General features: G+C 40.1%; 1 protein-coding gene across 4 annotated transcripts in view; it reads left to right on the top strand.

Moving 5' to 3' along the window:
• Positions 1-17079, top strand: part of tefu (Serine/threonine-protein kinase tefu) — an 844515-nt gene that overhangs the window by 436189 nt on the left and 391247 nt on the right. For all 4 annotated transcript variants that reach the window (XM_070083426.1, XM_070083425.1, XM_070083427.1 and 1 more), the window contains exons 29-30: positions 4227-4320; positions 7159-7290. In XM_070083426.1, coding sequence (XP_069939527.1) covers positions 4227-4320; positions 7159-7290 — 226 coding nt within the window. The remainder of the gene's footprint in view (positions 1-4226; positions 4321-7158; positions 7291-17079) is intronic.

The raw sequence follows: 17079 nt of genomic DNA, 5'->3' as shown, positions 1-17079 counted from the left end.
TAGTGGTACACTCTGTAATCATTATTTAACTACATGTAAACCACACAACAACCAAATTCTGTAAATTCAACATTGTAATCTTTATAGAGAATAAACTTTGAATTTGAATTTGAATTTGTTGTGCCTGTGTATAAACCATTGGATACACCCTCCCAGCAGTTCAAGGACCAGTTATTGGAGATCAAACATTGTCTTAAAAAGCTACCAAACAGCACATGGGAGCTTCATTTTAAGTAATCTTAAATAGAGGAATATAGCAAGGATTGCAATTGCAGGGAGAGTCACTGGAACTAGCTTGAAGCAACAATCTCACTCAGCAGATTTATTAAACCTCTGAATTAACTTTGCCTTAAGCCAGCAGGTTGCTGAAGTGACCAGACTGGGGAAAACACCCTAGACCTTATATTTACAAACAAAGAGGTTGAGACCTGCTTGCATAGAGGCCTGGGACAGATGAACATCAGCCATGAGGCTGAATTTAATAAGCCATTTTCAGAAAGAACATCAACTGTGACCAAATAAATTGTGACCTAAATAAGATAAGCTGGAAAGATGATATGACAATCATATATCTAAATTAGTTCCTTGGGAAGATGAAGTCACTGGCATTCAAAGTTTGTGCCAGACACTTGTCTCCTCAGCAGAGGAGAAAATACAAACTTGAGAGATGCGCTTCCTCTGCAAGCAAAGGTGACTCTGAAGAATGAGGGATGTGTAGAACATTAAGCACAGACTTATTACATTATGTAGTCAGGAAAGACTGAGGGAGCTAAGAGCTATAAGTAAAAATGGAATAAATCCCTGATAACTATAATGAAATGAGTGAAAATTGAAGTCACAGTATAATTGTGAGTTTAGTGAACCACTTATCAGTCTACAGATTGAAGATACTAAGAAGTTTAAGTGAAACTGATGATATTGCCAACATCATGATTTCTGATGTAACCCTGTCCTTGTATGACTTAAAAGCAACCATTGACAGCATGCCAGTGCACCCTGCCCCTGGCCCAGACTCTTGGAAATACTACTACTTCTTTCAACAAACTGGGGGGTATCCCACCAAGGCAGGGTGGTTCAAAAAGACAAACAAAAGTTTCTCTTTTTAACTTTAGTAATGTATACAGAAGAAGGGGTTACTCACTCCTTGCTCCAGGCATGTCAGTCACCTCTTGCGACATGCATTGGCTTACGGTGAAAGAATTCTGTTCTATTCCCCCATGGAGATATGAGGAAATAAACAAGAACTAGTAAGAAAATAGAAGAAAACCCAGAGTGGTGTGTATATATGTATGTATGTACATGCACATGTGGTATGACTTAAGTGTCAGTAGAAGTAGCAAGACATACCTGAAATCTTGCATGTTTATGTAAAACAATTACAGGCTTCAATTTTATACTCATTTGGCAGGACAGTAGTACCTTCCTGGGCAGTTGCTGTTTACCAACCTACTACCTAGGTCTCTTGGAACTTGTATCCATCAAAAATTACAAGACATTATCTCAGGCCTTCAGTACTCTTTGGAGGAGGAGCCTGGACACTGGTGTTATACTACAGTCATTGAAAATTACCAGTAATACCCCACTTCACAAAGGTGGTTATAAAGTGCTGAAAACTACAGACAATAGCACTAAATAACAAAAAGAGACACAATACCGTGACTGGAACAATACACAGATAAGCCACACATAGGAGAGAGGAGCTTACGATGATGTTTCACTCTGACTTGGACCATTTACAAAGTCACACTAACGAAAAGGAGAGAAGGAGGGAGTATATATAGGCCAGCAGACAGGGATGGGAGAAGAGAGGTAGTAGGAAAGGAGGACAAGAGGTAGTGGTAGAGGTAGTAGTTGTAGTAGTAGTAGTAGTCAGTCAAATACTATGAAAGAGGAGCACTGCAAGGGAGCTAAGGGCCCACAGAGGGTAGAAACAAGAACACAGAGGAGGGGAAAAATAATAATAAAGGACCAAATATCCAAGTCAGAGGAGGAAAGAAAACTCAAAGGAGGAAGAGGAAAGAGGAAAGGGGAAGAGGGAGAAGGGGAAAAAAAGAATCAAGTTAAGTCACAGGTGTTCTGAAGTTTGAATCATTTTGCTATGTAATGGGAAAGGAAGGCATCTACAGAGACAAAGCCAGGACTAAGATTCATACAAGGAAAGTTGTGTGTAAGGGAGGATTCAGCCAAACAGTGACTGTGAAAGTTAGAGGTTAGTAGTATTTGACTGATTCTACTACTACTATTACTACCTCTACCATTACCTCTCTCCTTCCTTTCCTACTGCTTCTCTTGTCCCATCCCTGTCTGCTGGCCTATATATACTCCCTCCTCCTCTCCTTTCTGTTAGTGTGACTGTGTAAATGGTCCAAGTCAGACTGAAATGTCATCATAAGCTCCTCTCTCTGGGTTATTTGTGTACAATAGCACGAACTTTACACATTATCAAAAATTTTTGAATGGGTCCTAAGAAGCAATATTGCCAATCACATGGAATAACAACAGTTGTATAATCCAGGAAAACAGGGGTTTATTGCAGGTCACTTCTGCCTTTCACAATTGCTCGATCATTATGATGCAGTCCTGTATACTCTGGAAGACAAGCTAAATGCTGATGTGGTGTACAATGATTTTGCAAAAGCCTTTTATAAGCACTTGTCACTGGGGTGTAGTAGAGCACAAAATGTGTGTGCAAGAGGAATAACTGGTAAAGTGAGCAGATGTATATTTAACTTCCTAACAAACAGAACCTGGAGGAGTAGTAGTAGTTGTAGTAGTAAACAAATGTGAAGTTGGACGCTGCCACTGTGAAGAATTCTGTTCCTTCAAGCACAGTACTTGCCCCGTTTCTCTTTCTCATTCATATACCTATCATAGACAAGGATGTAAGTCATAGCACCAAAACATTTTGCTGATGACACCAGAATCTCTATGAGAATAACAGCTGTCAAAGGCAGATGTATCAGTTCTACCAAAGGCCTCAGACAACACTTTGATGTTCAGTGAGGACAAGTTTAATTTCCTTCTCTATGGAAGAATAGAGGAATTAAAATGGAGTACAGGATAAACTCAAACTGTCCAATTAAGTTTAAGTTTCATTTTCAAATCTTAAAAGTGAGGATGTCAGAATATATCTCATTCGGTGATGGTAAAAATTTTGCCATTGCTACCACAAAGAAAATGATAGGCTGGATAACTAGAACTTTCAAGATGAGACACTGAGCTAATGATGACAGTCTTCAAGTGTCTTGTTCAGTCTGGGTGCAATACAGCCTTCCCTCACTTAGCGTTGTGTACTTGTTTATTGATGACTCGGACTTATGACGGGCTCTCTGACCAGTATGTACACCTAAATAATGTATATTAGAGCTGATTTTCTATTTTGTTTATTGCAATACACAATACACTACTGTATAAACATTTAAAAACATACCAGAAATGTTATAAATGTTGCAAAGGTGATATTAAAGCAATATCAAAGATGGTTGACACAAACCCACTACCATTATAATATGCTCCTCACTTAGCGACAAATTTGTTTACTGATGCGGTCTTAGGAGCAGAACTCCGTCATTAAGTGAGGAGAGGCTGTACTGCTGTATATTTATGGTCCCCTTCAAGGCAGGTGAGATTACTGTGCTAGAAAACACAGTGAACTTTCACTGCCCATATACATTCATTCAGACTTCTGAGCTACTAGGAAAGCTTTAAGTCTCTTCAGTCATATTGGAAAATCATGGAGGGACATGTCTCAGACCTGCACACCAAAATAACCTGCTATCATAATCATTATCATCATCATAAAACACTATTAATTAGAATGACTCTTTGAATATGCAATATAACCCCCGTGTCCATGGGGGGAGGTATGTTGCAAGCCCTGCCGTGGATACCTGAAACTGTGGATAATAGCGAACCCAATATATAAGTAATTTTTCATTTACACACATACCTATGATAAAATTTAATTGATAAATTGCGCACAATACAGAATTGTCCCTTTTTCATTGATGGAAAATACTTCACGGCTTCTCGTAGGCTTTGAAGAATTGACACCATCACTACTTTTGTGCTTTGGTGTCATTATTAACCAAAATTAAGGCTTATTTTTGGGCCATGGTAAACCATGGATAACTGAAACCATGGATAACTGAAACCATGGATAACTGAAACCATGAAAACCAAATCAGCGGATACCGGGGTTTCGCTGTAATTATTATTTATTTCAGATCAGTGTAATGAGCTTCTGTATAAAGTGTGCTGCTGTGCGCTGGAACATTGCCCTCAACAACTTGCCTCAACAATTCCAACTCTGTTTGCACGGTAAATACCTTGTTATCTATTGAAATATTTGTTCTTAATTTCATTTATATTTACATTGCTTCTGCATAAAAGTTGTATTAGAACTCCACTATTTTCATTGTAAGCTTTCTTGCAGTTCAGTAGAGTACATTTTTCTGAACTGAATAAGACTAAAATGAGTGTAATTTGATTAAAGCTTATGTTTTATGATGTGTTGAAGTTGGCCGAAATTGACGCACTGTTGGCAACATTTGCGCCAAAGTACCAATTAGTATTTTCAGTTTGAGTTTTTCTAAGCCAAATAAAATGCAATTTTTAATGATTTTTGGTATGCATTAGTTAACACAATTACCACATTTTGCAACGATGATATCTTGATTTCAAGCACTAATAATACAGGGGGGCTCTGTTTGTATGGCTCTTAGGCTCCTAACCCTGTACAGTAAGAAAAATCATTGTAAATGCATTATTGAATGTGTCTACAATGCATGATAACATGTTTACACTATCGTATATTAAGTGCTTAATACAGCGAGACATAAAAAAGACAAAAAATAAAATAAATACACAGTACATACAATATTTCTTTCTTTCAACAAACCAGCCGTATCCCGCTGAGGCAGGGTGGCCCAAAAAGAAAAACGAAAGTTTCTCTTTTTAAATTTAGCAATTTATACAGGAGAAGGGGTTACTAGCCCCTTGCTCCCGGCATTTCAGTCGCCTCTTACAACACTCATGGCTTACTGAGGAAGAATTCTGTTCCACATTCCCATGACGATAAAAGGAAATAAACAAGAACAAGAACTAGAAAGAAAATAGAAGAAACCCTATAGGGGTATGTATATATATGCTTGTACAAGTATGTGTAGTGTGACCTAAGTGTAAGTAGAAGTAGCAAGACGTACTTGAAATCTTGCATGTTTATGAGACAGAGAAAAAGATCACCAGCAATCCTACCATCGTAGTACATACAATATTTATTATTTTTTTATTAACACACTGGCCGATTCCCACCAAGGCAGGGTGGCCCGAAAAAGAAAAGCTTTCACCATCATTTTTTTTATAAAAGTGTGTATTAGGTCTTAAAATATTTCTTTAGTTAAATACTCAAATCCAGTACGGAAAATTTTAAAGATGTTTCTTATTATTTGATATTCTGTAAATTTCTATTTAGAGTTTGTCATGGCCACGCTAGCATGAGATTTGTCTGTAGAAACTTGCATTTGTGGTCATAGTGGTGCCGATGCTAACCTTCCTTTTTTTTTTTTTTTTTTTTATCACACCGGCCGATTCCCACCAAGGCAGGGTGGCCCGAAAAAGAAAAACTTTCACCATCATTCACTCCATCACTGTCTTGCCAGAAGGGTGCTTTACACTACAGTTTTTAAACTGCAACATTAACACCCCTCCTTCAGAGTGCAGGCACTGTACTTCCCATCTCCAGGACTCAAGTCTGGCCTGCCGGTTTCCCTGAACCCCTTCATAAATGTTACTTTGCTCACACTCCAACAGCACGTCAAGTATTAAAAACCATTTGTCTCCATTCACTCCTATCAAACACGCTCACGCATGCCTGCTGGAAGTCCAAGCCCCTCGCACACAAAACCTCCTTTACCCCCTCCCTCCAACCTTTCCTAGGCCGCCCCCTACCCCGCCTTCCTTCCACTACAGACTGATACACTCTTGAAGTTATTCTGTTTCGCTCCATTCTCTCCACATGTCCGAACCACCTCAACAACCCTTCCTCAGCCCTCTGGACAACAGTTTTGGTAATCCCGCACCTCCTCCTAACTTCCAAACTACGAATTCTCTGCATTACATTCACACCACACACCGCTCTCAGACACGACATCTCCACTGCCTCCAGCCTTCTCCTCGCTGCAACATTCATCACCCATGCTTCACACCCATATAAGAGCGTTGGTAAAACTATACTCTCATACATTCCCCTCTTTGCCTCCAAGGACAAAGTTCTTTGTCTCCACAGACTCCTAAGTGCACCACTCACCCTTTTCCCCTCATCAATTCTATGATTCACCTCATCTTTCATAGACCCATCCACTGACACGTCCACTCCCAGATATCTGAATACATTCACCTCCTCCATACTCTCTCCCTCCAATCTGATATCCAATCTTTCATCACCTAATCTTTTTGTTATCTTCATAACCTTACTCTTCCCTGTATTCACTTTCAATTTTCTTCTTTTGCACACCCTACCAAATTCATCCACCAATCTCTGCAACTTCTCTTCAGAATCTCCCAAGAGCACAGTGTCATCAGCAAAGAGCAACTGTGACAACTCCCACTTTGTGTGTGATTCTTTATCTTTTAACTCCACGCCTCTTGCCAAGACCCTCGCATTTACTTCTCTTACAACCCCATCTATAAATATATTAAACAACCACGGTGACATCACACATCCTTGTCTAAGGCCTACTTTTACTGGGAAATAATTTCCCTCTTTCCTGCATACTCTAACTTGAGCCTCACTATCCTCGTAAAAACTCTTCACTGCTTTCAGTAACCTACCTCCTATACCATACACCTGCAACATCTGCCACATTGCCCCCCTATCCACCCTGTCATACGCCTTTTCCAAATCCATAAATGCCACAAAGACCTCTTTAGCCTTATCTAAATACTGTTCACTTATATATTTCACCTTCCTATGGTGTATAAATATACCTAGTTGGATGAATCTTATTGTAGCTAGTTGGCCCATTGGCTAACGTGCTGGTCTGGAGTTTTACGACTCTCTGATCGCTGGTTCTAACCCCACCTGTGGTATTTTTTTTCTATTCACTGTATCATAATATTTTTTTAGGTATTTATAATAATGTGTGTTTGTCTTTACAGTTTGTTAGCGCTGACAAAGATAACTTCATCTGTTAAGGAGTCAACCCTTAGTGTAATTCATATTATTTTCTTCTGCAACAATGTGCAAGTTCAGCAAGTTGTGTCAAGTTTACCACCATTACCAGATAATGAGTAAGTTGACATACCAAGTTATTATGACAGTCAGACATATTACCAGATGATGAGTAAGGTGACATACCAAGTTATTATGACAGTCAGACATATTACCAGATAATGAGTAAGTTGACATACCAAGTTATTATGACAGTCAGACATATTACCAGATGATGAGTAAGGTGACATACCAAGTTATTATGACAGTCAGACATATTACCAGATAATGAGTAAGTTGACATACCAAGTTATTATGACAGTCAGACATATTACCAGATGATGAGTAAGGTGACATACATACCAAATTATTATGACAGACATAATACCAGATGATAAGATGTCATACCAAGTTATTATGATAGGTATACCTATTCATGGACATCCAGGAAGTTGCTGTCATCAAGGTGCTACTCTGACAACCTGACACTAAGGCAAGAAAGTCATTATCATGTAGGAGTGACAGTAGAACTAATATAGTTATTATTATTATTACAGTGGACCCTCGCATAACGTTGGCATCACATAACGTTAAATTCGCATAACGATACTTTTAATGCTAACATTTTCCCTCGGATAACGTTAAAAAACTCGCTTAACAATATTTGTTCTCGGGTACCAATTAATATCGTTATGCGAGGGTCCACTGTATTATTATTATTATTATTATTTTGATAAGAAAATCATTTATTTTCAGTATGATAAAGTTTAGTTTATATGTGTTTATCAGTATGATAAAGTTTAGTTTATATGTTACTTGTTGACTTGTCTTCATTGTCATGGCTAACATGTGCAGTAGGGCTCTGCTTTACGGCGTTCTGCTAATATGGCGATTTCAGATTATGACCAAAACTCTCCATACAGATCCCCGTCTTTCTAATACGCCACGCACCACCCAGTTTGTTTACATTTTCCATGAGCACCGCATCTCTCCATTATGTCTGGAAACGTTCCAGAAATTCAAGTGTTTGAAAGTTATTTCTTATTTTATATATATAGTGGATCCTCGCCTAACGATATTAATCCATTCCTGAGAGCTCATCATTAGCCGAATTAATTTTCCCATAAGAAATAATGGAAATCAAATTAATTCGTTCCTGACACCGCAAAGTATGAAAAAATAAAAATTACCACATGAAATATACATTTTTATACACACAAACAGAAGAAGAAATGCACAATTACTACTGTACTAAATAAAGAATACATGACACTTACCTTTATTGAAGATCTGGTGATGATTGATGGGATGGGAGGAAGGGAGATAGTGGAAGTTGTTGTTGTTTGGAAGGGGAATCCCCTTCCATGAGGACTTGAGGTAGCAAGCCCTTTTCTGGGTTACTTCCGTTCTGCTTTTAATGCCACTAGGACCAGCTTGAGAGTCACTGGACCTCTGTTACACCAAAAATCTGTCCATAGAGCTCTGTACCTCACGTTTCTTTAAGATTTTCCTAAAGTAGTTCACAACTTTGTCATTGTAAAAGTCACCAGCATGGCTTGCAATAGCTGTGTCAAGATGATTTTCCTCCATAAAGGTTTGCACATTTGACCACATTGTACACATTTCCTTAATTTCCTCAGTTGTGGCACTTTTTGCAAGAACAACTTCCTTGATTACCGTTTTGTTGGCCAAGATAGTAGCGATGGTTGATTGGGGTTTGGTATACAACCTGCCCAGCTCTGAGACACGCACTCCACTTTCGTACTTCGCAGTTATCTCTCTCTTCATTTCCATACTAATTCTCACCTTTTTTACCACAGGGTTGGCACTAGAGTGTTAGAGGTATTGGGAAGATGGAGGGAATATTTTGAGGAATTGTTAAATGTTGATGAAGATAGGGAAGCTGTGATTTCGTGTATAGGGCAAGGAGGAATAACATCTTGTAGGAGTGAGGAAGAGCCAGTTGTGAGTGTGGGGGAAGTTCGTGAGGCAGTAGGTAAAATGAAAGGGGGTAAGGCAGCCGGGATTGATGGGATAAAGATAGAAATGTTAAAAGCAGGTGGGGATATAGTTTTGGAGTGGTTGGTGCAATTATTTAATAAATGTATGGAAGAGGGTAAGGTACCTAGGGATTGGCAGAGAGCATGCATAGTTCCTTTGTATAAAGGCAAAGGGGATAAAAGAAAGTGCAAAAATTATAGGGGGATAAGTCTGTTGAGTGTACCTGGTAAAGTGTATGGTAGAGTTATAATTGAAAGAAAGAAGAGTAAGACGGAGAATAGGATAGCAGATGAACAAGGAGGCTTTAGGAAAGGTAGGGGGTGTGTGGACCAGGTGTTTACAGTGAAACATATAAGTGAACAGTATTTAGATAAGGCTAAAGAGGTCTTTGTGGCATTTATGGATTTGGAAAAGGCGTATGACAGGGTGGATAGGGGGGCAATGTGGCAGATGTTGCAAGTGTATGGTGTAGGAGGTAGGTTACTGAAAGCAGTGAAGAGTTTTTACGAGGATAGTGAGGCTCAAGTTAGAGTATGTAGGAAAGAGGGAAATTTTTTCCCAGTAAAAGTAGGCCTTAGACAAGGATGTGTGATGTCACCGTGGTTGTTTAATATATTTATAGATGGGGTTGTAAGAGAAGTAAATGCGAGGGTCTTGGCAAGAGGCGTGGAGTTAAAAGATAAAGAATCACACACAAAGTGGGAGTTGTCACAGCTGCTCTTTGCTGATGACACTGTGCTCTTGGGAGATTCTGAAGAGAAGCTGCAGAGATTGGTGGATGAATTTGGTAGGGTGTGCAAAAGAAGAAAATTAAAGGTGAATACAGGAAAGAGTAAGGTTATGAGGATAACAAAAAGATTAGGTGATGAAAGATTTAATATCAGATTGGAGGGAGAGAGTATGGAGGAGGTGAACGTATTCAGATATTTGGGAGTGGACGTGTCAGCGGATGGGTCTATGAAAGATGAGGTGAATCATAGAATTGATGAGGGAAAAAGAGTGAGTGGTGCACTTAGGAGTCTGTGGAGACAAAGAACTTTGTCCTTGGAGGCAAAGAGGGGAATGTATGAGAGTATAGTTTTACCAACGCTCTTATATGGGTGTGAAGCGTGGGTGATGAATGTTGCAGCGAGGAGAAGGCTGGAGGCAGTGGAGATGTCATGTCTGAGGGCAATGTGTGGTGTGAATATAATGCAGAGAATTCGTAGTTTGGAAGTTAGGAGGAGGTGCGGGATTACCAAAACTGTTGTCCAGAGGGCTGAGGAAGGGTTGTTGAGGTGGTTCGGACATGTAGAGAGAATGGAGCGAAACAGAATGACTTCAAGAGTGTATCAGTCTGTAGTGGAAGGAAGGCGGGGTAGGGGTCGGCCTAGGAAGGGTTGGAGGGAGGGGGTAAAGGAGGTTTTGTGTGCGAGGGCCTTGGACTTCCAGCAGGCATGCGTGAGCGTGTTTGATAGGAGTGAATGGAGACAAATGGTTTTTAATACTTGACGTGCTGTTGGAGTGTGAGCAAAGTAACATTTATGAAGGGATTCAGGGAAACCGGCAGGCCGGACTTGAGTCTTGGAGATGGGAAGTACAGTGCCTGCACTCTGAAGGAGGGGTGTTAATGTTGCAGTTTAAAAACTGTAGTGTAAAGCACCCTTCTGGCAAGACAGTGATGGAGTGAATGATGGTGAAAGTTTTTCTTTTTCGGGCCACCCTGCCTTGGTGGGAATCGGCCAGTGTGATAATAAAAAAAAAATAATAATTGGCACTAGAAGCTTTCTTGGGGCCCATGGTGACTTATTTTGCAATTACAAGCACTAAAAACACTGGGATAATGTGAAATGTACCGAATGTATGCGTAGATGCGACTGCACTGGCTGGCTTGTAAACACTGGCACCCACGGGGCAGCTGAGGCGCACTCAGGCCACACGTGGACAGGTCCCGGACGAATCACGTTGGGCGAGTTTTTTATCATTAGGCGGGGAAAATTTTTTATGCTCAAAAGCTTCGTTAGGCAGATTTAACGTTATGCGATACATTAGTTAGGCAAAGGTCCACTGTACTCTGATAATTATATTTTTGTGTACATGTACCTAAGTAAACTTACACACTGTGCTGGCATGCAGGTACACATTAAAATCACCAAGAGTGTCTTATTAGTCTTGAAGACACCATTTTTTTTTTTCAAGAAGTCGGCCATCTCCCACCGAGGCAGGGTGACCCAAAGAGAAAGAAAATCCCCAAAAAGAAAATACTTTCATCATCATTCAACACTTTCACCTCACTCCCTGAATCCCTTCACTAAATATACCCTGCTCACACTCCAACAGATCGTCAGGTCCCAAATACCATTTGTCTCCATTCACTCCTATCTAACACGCTCAAGCACGCTTGCTGGAAGTCCAAACCCCTCTCCCACAACACCTCCTTTACCCCCCTCCCTCCAACCTTTTCAAGGACGACCCCTACCCCCGCCTTCCTTCCCCTACAGATTTATATGCTTCCATGTCATTCTACTTTGATCCAATTTCTCTAAATGACCAAACCACCTCAACAAACCCTCTTTAGCCCTCTGACTAATACTTTTATTAACTCCACACCTTCTCCTAATTTCCACACTCCGAATTTTCTGCATAATATTTACACCACACATTGCTCTTAAACAGGACATCTCCACTGCCTCCAACCGCCTCCTTGCTGCAGCATTACAACCCAAGCTTCACACCCATATAAGAGTGTTGGTACTACTATACTTTCATACATTCCCTTCTTTGCCTCCATAGATAACATTTTTTGCCTCCACATATACCTCAATGCACCACTCACCTTTTTTCCTTCATCAGTTCTATGATTAACCTCATCCTTCATAAATCCATCCGCTGACATGTCAACTCCCAAATATCTGAAAACATTCACTTCTTCCATACTCCTCCTCCCTAATTTGATATCCAATTTTTCTTTATGTAAGTCATTTGATACTCTCATCACTGTACTCTTTTCTATGTTCACTTTCAACTTTCTACCTTTACACACACTCCCAAATTCGTCCACTAACCTTTGCAATTTTTCTTTAGAATCTCCCATAAGCACAGTATCATCAGCAAAAAGTAACTGTGTCACTTCCCATTTTGTATTTAATTCCCCATAATTTAATCCCACCCCTTTCCCGAACACCCTAGTATTTACTTCTTTTGCAACCCCATCTATAAATATATTAAACAACCATGGTGACATTACACATCCCTGTCTAAGACCTACTTTTACCAGGAAGTAATCTCCCTCTCTTCTACACACCCTAACCTGAGCCTCTCTGTCCTCATAAAAACTCTTGACAGCATTTAGTAACTTACCACCTATTCCATATACTTGCAACATCTGCCACATTGCTCCCCTTCCACTCTATCATATGCCTTTTCTAAATCCATAAATGCAATAAGAACTTCCCTACCTTTATCTAAATACTGTTCACATATATGCTTCAATGTACACATCTACACATCCCCTACCCACTCTAAAACCTCCTTGCTCATCCACAATTCTACATTCTGTCTTAGCTTAATTCTTTCAATTATAACCCTACTGTACACCTTTCCTGGTATACTCAGTAAACTTATTCCTCTATAATTTTTACAATCTCTTTTGTCCTCCTTCCCTTTGTATAAAGGGACTATACTCGCTCTCCGCCAATCCCTAGGTACCTTCCCTTCTTTCATACATTTATTAAGCAAAAATACCAACCACTCCAACACTATGTACCCCCCTGCTTTTAACATTTCTGTCATGATCCCGTCAGTTCCAGCTGCTTCATTCTACATAATGCCTCACGCACCTCCCCCACACTCACATCCTGCTCTTCTTCACTTCTAAAAGATGGTATACCTTCCTGGCCAGTGCATGATATTACTGCCTCTCTTACTTTGTTGACATTTAAAAGTTCCTCAAAATTTTTCTCGCCATTTACCCAATACCTCCATCTTCCCATCTACTAACTCCCCTACTCTGTTTTTAACTGACAAATCCATTCGTTCCCTAGGCTTTGTTAACTTGTTTAACTCACTGTGAAATTTTTTCTTATTTTCATTAAAATTTCTTGACAGTGCCTCTCCCACTCTATCATCCACTCTCCTTTTGCACTCTCTCACCACTCTCTTTACCTTTCTTTTACTCTCCATGTACTCTGTTCTTCTTATAACACTTCTGCTTTGTAAAAACCTCTCATAAGCTACCTTTTTCTCTTTTATCACACCCTTTACTTCATCATTCCACCAATCACTCCTCTTTCCTCCTGCACCCACCCTCCTATAACCACAAACTTCTTCCCCACATTCTAATACTGCATTTTTAAAACTATTCCAACCCTTTTCAACCCTCCCACTACTCATACTTACACCAGCCCACCTTTCTGCCAATAGTTGCTTATATTTCACTCGAACTTCCTCCTCCCTTAGTTTATACTCTTTCACCTCCCTCTTACTTGTTGCCATTTTCCTCTTATCCCATGTACCTCTTACTCTAACTGTAGCTACAGCTAGATAATGATCCAATATATCAGTTGCCCCTCTATAAACATGTACATCCTGGAGCCTACCCATCAACCTTTTATCCACCAATACATAATCTAATAAACTACTTTCATTACGTGCTATATCATTTTTTTTCAACAAGTCGGCCGTCTCCCACCAAGGCCAAAAAAGAAAGAAAATCCCCAAAAAGAAAATACTTTCATCATCATTCAACACTTTCACCACACTCACACATTATCACTGTTTTTGCAGAGGTGCTCAGAATACAACAGTTTAGAAGCATACACATATAAAGATACACAACATATCCTTCCAAACTGCCAATATCCCAAACCCCTCCTTTAAAGTGCAGGCATTTTACTTCCCATTTCCAGGACTCAAGTCCGACTATATGAAAATAATCGGTTTCCCTGAATCCCTTCACTAAATATTACCCTGCTCACACTCCAACAGATCGTCAGGTCCCAAGTACCATTCGTCTCCATTCACTCCTATCTAATACGCTCACGCACGCTTGCTGGAAGTCCAAGCCCCTCACCCACAAAACCTCCTTCACCCCCTCTCTCCAACCCTTTCGAGGACGACCCCTACCCCGCCTTCCTTCCCCTATAGATTTATATGCTTTCCATGTCATTCTACTTTGATCCATTCTCTCTAAATGACCAAACCACCTCAACAACCCCTCTTCTGCCCTCTGACTAATACTTTTGTTAACTCCACACCCTTTCCTAATTTCCATACTCCGAATTTTCTGCATAATATTTACACCACACATTGCCCTTAAACAGGACATCTCCACTGCCTCCAACCGTCTCCTCGCTGCTGCATTTACCACCCAAGCTTCACACCCATATAAGAGTGTTGGTACTACTATACTTTCATACATTCCCTTCTTTGCCTCCATAGATAACGTTTTTTGACTCCACATATACCTCAACGCACCACTCACCTTTTTTCCCTCATCAGTTCTATGATTAACCTCATCCTTCATAAATCCATCTGCCGACACGTCAACTCCCAAGTATCTGAAAACATTCACTTCTTCCATCCTCCTCCTCCCCAATTTGATATCCAATTTTTCTTTACCTAAATCATTTGATACCCTCATCACCTTACTTTTTTCTATGTTCACTTTCAACTTTCTACCTTTACACACATTCCCAAACTCATCCACTACCATATCATTCATATATCATATCATACCTTGTATATTTATTTATCCTCTTTTTCATAAAATGTGTATTACTTACTACCGAACCTCTTTCTTCACATAGCTCAATTAAAGGCTCCCCATTTTCATTTACCCCTGTCACCCCAAATTTACCTACTACTTCCTCCACAATATTTTTACCCACTTTACCATTGAAATCCCCAACCACAAGTACTCTCACACTTGGTTCAAAACTCCCCACATATTCCCTCAACATTTCTCAAAATCTCTCTCTCTCCTCTATACTTCTCTCTTCCCCAGGTGCATATACGCTTACTATAACCCACTTCTCACATATAACCTTTATTTTATTCCACATAATCCTTGAATTAATACATTTATAGTCCTTCTTTTCCAGCCATAGCTTATCCTTCAACATTATTGCTACTCCTTCTTTAGCTCTAACTCTGCTTGAAACCCCTGACCTAATCCCATTTATTCCTCTCCACTGAAACTCTCCCACCCCCTTCAGCTTTGTTTCACTTGAAGCCAGGACATCCAGCTTCTTCTCATTCATAACATCCACGATCATCTCTTTCTTATCATTCGCACAACATCCACGCACATTCAGACTTCCCACTTTGACAATTTTCTTCTTCTTATTTTTTTAGTAATAATTACAGGAAAGGGGGTTATTAGCCCATTGTTCCCGGCATTTTAGTTGACTTTTACAGCATGCATGGCATACGGAGAAAGGATTCTTATTCCACTTCCCCATGGATATAAAAGGAAAAGCAATAAGAACAAGAACTAAGATAAAATCAAAGAAAACTCAGATGAGTATGTATAAATAAACGTGTACATGTATGTGTAGTGTGACCTAAGTGTAAGTAGAAGTAGCAAGACGTACCTGTAATCTTGCATATTTATGAGACAGACAAAAGACGCCAGCAATCCTACCATCATGTAAAACAATTACAGGCTTTCGTTTTACACTCACTTGGCAGGACGGAAGTACCTCCCTGGGTGGTTGCTGTCTACCAACCTACTACTCTTCATTTACTGATTCTTTCAACACACCGGCTGTATCCCACCAACGCGGGGTGGCCCAAAAGGAAAAACAAAAGTTTCTCCTTTTACATTTAGTAATATATACAGGAGAAGAGGTTACTAGCCCTTTGCTCCCAGCATTTTAGTCGCCTCTTACAACACGCATGGCTTACGGAGGAAGAATTCTCTTCCACTTCCCCATAGAGATAAGAGGAAATAAACAAGAATAAGAACTAGAAAGAAAATAGAAAATACCCAATGGGGTGTGTAAATATGTGCTTGTACATGTTTGTGTAGTGTGACCTAAGTGTAAGTAGAGGTAGCAAGACGTACCTGAAATCTTGCATGCTCATGAGACAGAAAAAAGGACACCAGCAATCCTACCGTCATGTAAAACAATTACAGGCTTTCATTTTACACTCACTTGGCAGGACGGTAGTACCTCCCTGGGCGGTTGCTGTCTACCAACCTACTACTCTTCATTTACTAATCTTTCTTTCTTTCAACACACCGGCCGTATCCCACCGAGGCAGGGTGGCCCAAAAGAAAAAACCAAAGTTTCTCTTTTCAAATTTAGTAATATATACAGGAGAAGGGGTTACTAGCCCCTTGCTCCCGGCATTTTAGTCGCCTCTTACAACACGCATGGCTTACGGAGGAAGAATTCTCTTCCACTTCCCCATAGAGATAAGAGGAAATAAACAAGAATAAGAACTAGAAAGAAAATAGAAAATACCCAATGGGGTGTGTAAATATGTGCTTGTACATGTTTGTGTAGTGTGACCTAAGTGTAAGTAGAGGTAGCAAGACGTACCTGAAATCTTGCATGCTCATGAGACAGAAAAAAGGACACCAGCAATCCTACCGTCATGTAAAACAATTACAGGCTTTCGTTTTACACTCACTTGGCAGGACGGTAGTACCTCCCTGGGCGGTTGCTGTCTACCAACCTACTACTCTTCATTTACTAATCTTTCTTTCTTTCAACACACCGGCCGTATCCCACCGAGGCAGGGTGGCCCAAAAGAAAAAACCAAAGTTTCTCTTTTCAAATTTAGTAATATATACAGGAGAAGGGGTTACTAGCCCCTTGCTCCTGGCATTTTAGTCGCCTCTTACAACACGCATGGCTTACGGAGGAAGAATTCTGTTTCAC

Source organism: Cherax quadricarinatus, chromosome 9, assembly GCF_038502225.1.
Source record: "Cherax quadricarinatus isolate ZL_2023a chromosome 9, ASM3850222v1, whole genome shotgun sequence".
NCBI classification, from domain to species: Eukaryota; Metazoa; Arthropoda; class Malacostraca; order Decapoda; family Parastacidae; genus Cherax; species Cherax quadricarinatus.
Note: the sequence above shows the minus strand (reverse complement) of the source record. Positions and strands in the feature narration are given on the sequence as shown.